Below are 4,770 nucleotides of genomic sequence, written 5' to 3'. Positions count from 1 at the left end.
GGGTCACACAGCTAGTAAGTGTCTGAGGCCATATTTGAACTCAGGAAGATGAGCCTTGCTGACTTTAGTCTTGGTACTCTATCCGCTGCATCACCTGGCTGCCCCACTAATTATTAGAGAGATGTAAATTAAAGTAACTGATGATCCACCTCATATCCATCATATTAGTAAAGTTGACTTTTAAAAAAATGACAGATATTGGATGGGGCTGTGAGATAAACAGACATGTTTAAAGCATTATTGGTGGAGCCGCAAACTGGTCTAGCCATTCTGGAAAGCAATGTGTAACAATATCCCCAAAGGTAACTTAATTGTACATGTCATTTGACCCAACTATAGCGCTAGGTCTAACCCAAAAAGATCAAAGCGGAAAAAGTCCAACAGGTACAAAACATTTATAGCAACTCTTTTTTTGTAATGACAAAAAACTAGCTCTAATCTTTATAAGCTTTTCCTGACATTAAGCCCCACCCCCATACCCATAAGCTTCTCTAAGCTAATCATCTCCAAGGAGTCCGTGCCTCAGGTGGCATGGATTCAAGGTCCATCACCATCCCAGCTGCCCCTTTCTGGATGTTCTCCAGCTTATCAACGTCATTGCCAAAACGTGATACCCAAAACCCAAACATAATACTACAGCTATGATCTGATCAGGGCAAAGTGAAGCAAGGCTATTACCTTTTTAATATGGGAATCTATCCATCTCTTAACATAGCACAAGATTAAATTAGTTTGGCTTACTACTATGTCACACTGTTGACTCCTATGGAGCTTGCAGACCACTATAAACCCCAGATCTTTTTCAGACAAATTATTAAATGGTCATGCCTCTATCTTATATTTGTAAAGTTGATTTTTTTTTATCTCAAGTTTAAGTGGGGGAAGGGGCTGATTTGCCCAAAGTAACACAGCAGACAATGACAGAAATGCTACTTGACTCTTCTGACTGCCAAGTCCAGTGCTCAACCAAGAAGTAACAGCTCCAATTTAGAGAAAGATTCAAAGTTTACAAAGCATTTCCCTCACATTCAGTCTATAAACTAGATAATGCAACACTGTCCCCATTTTACAGATGAGAAAGGTTAAGTGACTCACTTTGGGGCAATTACCTGGTATCCACTTACTGGAGTCAAGATTTAAATCAAGGTCTCTTCTAACCCATAGGCTTATAGCTTTAGGACTGGGAGGGCCTCAGAAGTCACTTAGACCAATGCACTCATTTTTAACAGATGAGGAAACAGAAGCTGAGAGAAGTTAAGTGACTTGCCCAGGGTCACACACATGTAGTAAGTCTCAGAAGCGAAATTCAAACCTGCATCCTCCCACTTTAGATGCTGTGCTCTGTTCATTATGTTATACCTTACGACTCAGAGCCTAGGTGGGGTAAGCGACTCAACATATATTCAGAAGAGATCCCTAGAATGTCATAGTCAGAAAAGGTAGTTTTAGAGTTTACAACTAGAGAAATTAAGGCCCAAGTTCATACAGTGACTGGCCATCTGCTGTTGTAACATAAAGACAACTCTGGATGTTGTTTTTGTTTATAAATGTACTTTATTAAGAACTGTACCCAAAGTGATGCAATTCCATTTCCAGCTAGCCGTCAGAGCAGAGGCCTCATTGTCCACTCTTCTGGGAACACCTGCTTCAATGCCGCGATCATTTCTCTGACCGTGACCACTTGCCTGTGGTTAAAGAAAGATAACCTGACTGCCTCCAGGATGGCCTTCTCAAACAGCCAGTTATCTAACGACCACAGGATAGCCAGGGCCCAGCTATAACCACTGAAATCTTGATGAACCTGTGAGAAAAAGCAAAGCAGAAGCATCAGGTCAGCTTCACCCTGGCACATCATTTGGCCGGTTTTATCTAGTCAATTTAAGGAACCCTGATTTTGTTTATGCAGATTCCTCTTCCATAAATCCAGATCCTAGAGCTAGAGATGGAAGGAACGTCAGGAGCTATATACTCCAACTCCCTCCTTTTATTGATGAGGAAGCCAATTCCCAGGAGGTTGTGATCACCCAAGGTCACCGGCAGTGCCGAAGGGGCCAGCTCCTCCCAACCCAGTCAGTCAGTGTCCTTTGTACTCTACCACATTTCCTATCTTCCGGGCATTAGTAGAAAGTCTTCAAGAGTTGCTATGAATAAAAATAAAAAGCCAACCCAGGTAGTAGCCGGTCTACCTCTCTCCAAGGGAGCATAGAAACTCAAGTGGGAAGGGGAGAGGAGGAAGCAAATCAAAGGCAATTAAAGGGGTAAACCCTTCATCTCCCCCTCCTCCCCCCACCCCCCCCCACCCCCGCCCACAAAGCTCCATTAGAATATTTAAACTGTTTGCTGATTGCTAGACCACAATGCTAAGGAGAAGAGAGAAAAAGCCCAAGCTTTAGGAACCAACATAAACAAAAAGTCACTTTGCCTTTGCTGGCCTCAGTTTTCTCCTCCATTATAGGAGGGGGATGGACTAGGTGGCCTCGGAGGTCACTTCCAGCTCTAGCGCAATGATCCTGTGTGTGACCTTGGATGAGTCACTTCCCCACCCTGAGCCTGTGTCCTCCTCTGCAAAATGAGAATGGGGGAGGGGAGAATGGACTAGAATTGCCTCTTCCAGCTCTACAGCTATGATCCTCTGATTTGTCAGAGGCAGCTGGTGGCACAGTGGATAGAACGTTCAAATCCAGCTTCAGCTGTGCTACCCTAGGCAAGTCAAATTCTGTTTGCCTTAGTTTCCTGTTCTATCAAATTGGCATAATAGCATCTACCCTCTAGGGTTACTGTAAGGATCAAATGAGGCAATATTTGTTATTAATAATAAATAAATTTTTAAAAAGCACTTAGCACTGTTTCTGGCACATAGTAGGTGCTATATAAATGCCACCCTCCTCCCCTTCTAGTTCCAATTAAGTCAAATAGAGAAAAAAAAAAATAGGATTGCATTTACAAAATCTTTGCACACAACTTTTCAAGATGGTTCAGAGGACCAAAATGGAGGAATTTCTGCATTGAGCATTAGTCACTCTTTTTTTTTTGTGGTGGAAAAGCAGGGCAATTGTGGTTAAGTGACTTGCCCAAGTTCACACAGCTAGCAAGTGTCTGAGGCCACATTTGAACTCGGGACCTCCTGATTCCAGAGTGGATGCTCTACTCGCTGGGCCACCTAGCAGTCCCAATTAGTCACTTTCAATGAAAGGCATTACAATCCATTTGATCTCCCATTTGTTTTTCAGGCTCCCATTCCAGACCAAGGGGACCCCAACTCACTTGCTTTAGGATTTTAGCAATATAACTGGAATAGAATTCTTTCTTCTTCCCAGGGATCGTCCTCAGACATCTACGCTTTTTCCCAGCACTGATGAAACCTCTGTTAACTGTAGCTGTGATCCTCGGAATTTTCATCACTGTTCCTTTTGAGAGAGCCAAGTTTGAGAAAAAGAGGGAGTGACAGCCCAAGTTTACCTCAAAGGAGCCAGGAATGTTCTAGTATTAATCAGCTACAATTCACAGTAAGAACCAGGTCATACAAGAGAAGCAAATCCTTCTGGGGAACCTTTGGAATAATGGTTAAACAGCTGTTGGTTCTGAGGGTCCAGCCTGGGTGGAAAGAGCACCAGATTGGGTGGTAGAGAACCTGGGCTCAAATGCTAATTCTGTTTCTTAACTATCTGTATGATTATGGGTGAATCATTTCTCTTCTCTTGGACTCAAGAAAATCTTCTGAAAATCTTAATGTGGTAAGCAGAGTTGTAGTTCTAGAGGCTAACATCTCTAGAAAATACTAGTCCTGGGAACATGAATCCCTTCTAGCCCCCTTCCCTTAAACCAAGTGAAACTCTACACTTGGAAAAAGCGTAGCCTGGCTTGATTCCTTAGAACTAATCTAGTGACAACTACTCTTCTGAGCACCCTCTAGGTCTTTCCTCATCTATTCTCCCTTAGTCACCAAAGAAGTCATCTCATTTCCCAGAGAATGGAAACCAACAGAGAAGTTATAAGGTCAGAAAACAAATCTTGGTTAGAGAGAAACAAAATAATAATTACCCTCCATGATAAAAGCTACTGCTCGAAAAGAAAACAAACAAACAAAAAACCCCAACCCAAGATTAGCTCAAACACTGGCCTGAAGGTGCTTATTCAGCATAAAGCTGCTGCTAGGCTTATATGTGTTAAACTATTAAGGTCAGGAGGGGAGAGCTCCAATTAGGTCATCATAGACTGCAGCTGCAGGAAGTAGCGTTCCCCTACCCCACCTCCTTCAAGGTCCTAACTAGGTATCAGGTGGGAAGCCTGTAGGAGGAGGGGAAAGTATGCCTTGTTATCATTCCTAAGCCAGCTCAAGAGAGCTATCAAAGTCCTCTGGCAATCTTGGACACAACTATTTCCCTACCCACCCTTCCGTCCCTTATCACTCTACTTAGATCCCCAATGGTTAAGGTGTTCAGCCACCTACCTTCTTTCTCTGGACCTTTGTAGAGGCCATTCCCCTCCCCTGGATTAGTTTAGTATAAATGTGTGTGTATGTATGCATATATGTATGTGTATATTGTGTATGTGTCCAGGGAAGCTGTGATTTCATAGGTGTGGGGAATTTCCAGTGGGGAACTTCCCTCCACCGCAATTAATTAAGGGTTAGAATGTTAGAGGCAGGGGCACTGACAGATTGGGTGACTTGCCCAGCATCACACAATTAGGCCTCAGTTTCCTCATCTGTAAAATGAAGGGGTTGGACTAGATGACTTCTAAGGTCTGTTCCTTTTTAATGCTGTTCAC

At 43.1% G+C, this 4,770-nt stretch overlaps 1 protein-coding gene across 1 annotated transcript; it reads right to left on the bottom strand.

The window, feature by feature from the left end:
* Positions 1–1,534: 1,534 nt before the first annotated feature.
* LOC118856238 (histone H2B-like) lies at positions 1,535–4,320 on the bottom strand. The gene is made up of 3 exons (XM_036766411.1): positions 4,042–4,320; positions 3,265–3,407; positions 1,535–1,801 (listed from the first exon to the last, which is right to left on the bottom strand). The coding sequence occupies exons 1-3, from the start codon at positions 4,046–4,048 to the stop codon at positions 1,604–1,606; spliced, it is 348 nt and encodes a 115-aa protein (XP_036622306.1). The 5' UTR covers positions 4,049–4,320; the 3' UTR covers positions 1,535–1,603.
* Positions 4,321–4,770: the final 450 nt, after the last annotated feature.

Source organism: Trichosurus vulpecula, chromosome 7, assembly GCF_011100635.1.
Source record: "Trichosurus vulpecula isolate mTriVul1 chromosome 7, mTriVul1.pri, whole genome shotgun sequence".
In the NCBI taxonomy this organism is placed as follows: domain Eukaryota; kingdom Metazoa; phylum Chordata; class Mammalia; order Diprotodontia; family Phalangeridae; genus Trichosurus; species Trichosurus vulpecula.
The sequence above is the reverse complement of the archived record's forward strand: the minus strand, read 5'-3'. Positions and strand labels throughout refer to the sequence as shown.

What these genes read in the sequence shown, in the direction of transcription:
- LOC118856238 (XM_036766411.1), bottom strand. An exon ending in TTGCTAAAATCCTAAAGCAA is followed by an intron (nt 1,802 to 3,264) that starts GTGAGTTGGGGT and finishes TTTTTCTCACAG; the next exon opens with GTTCATCAAGATTTCAGTGG.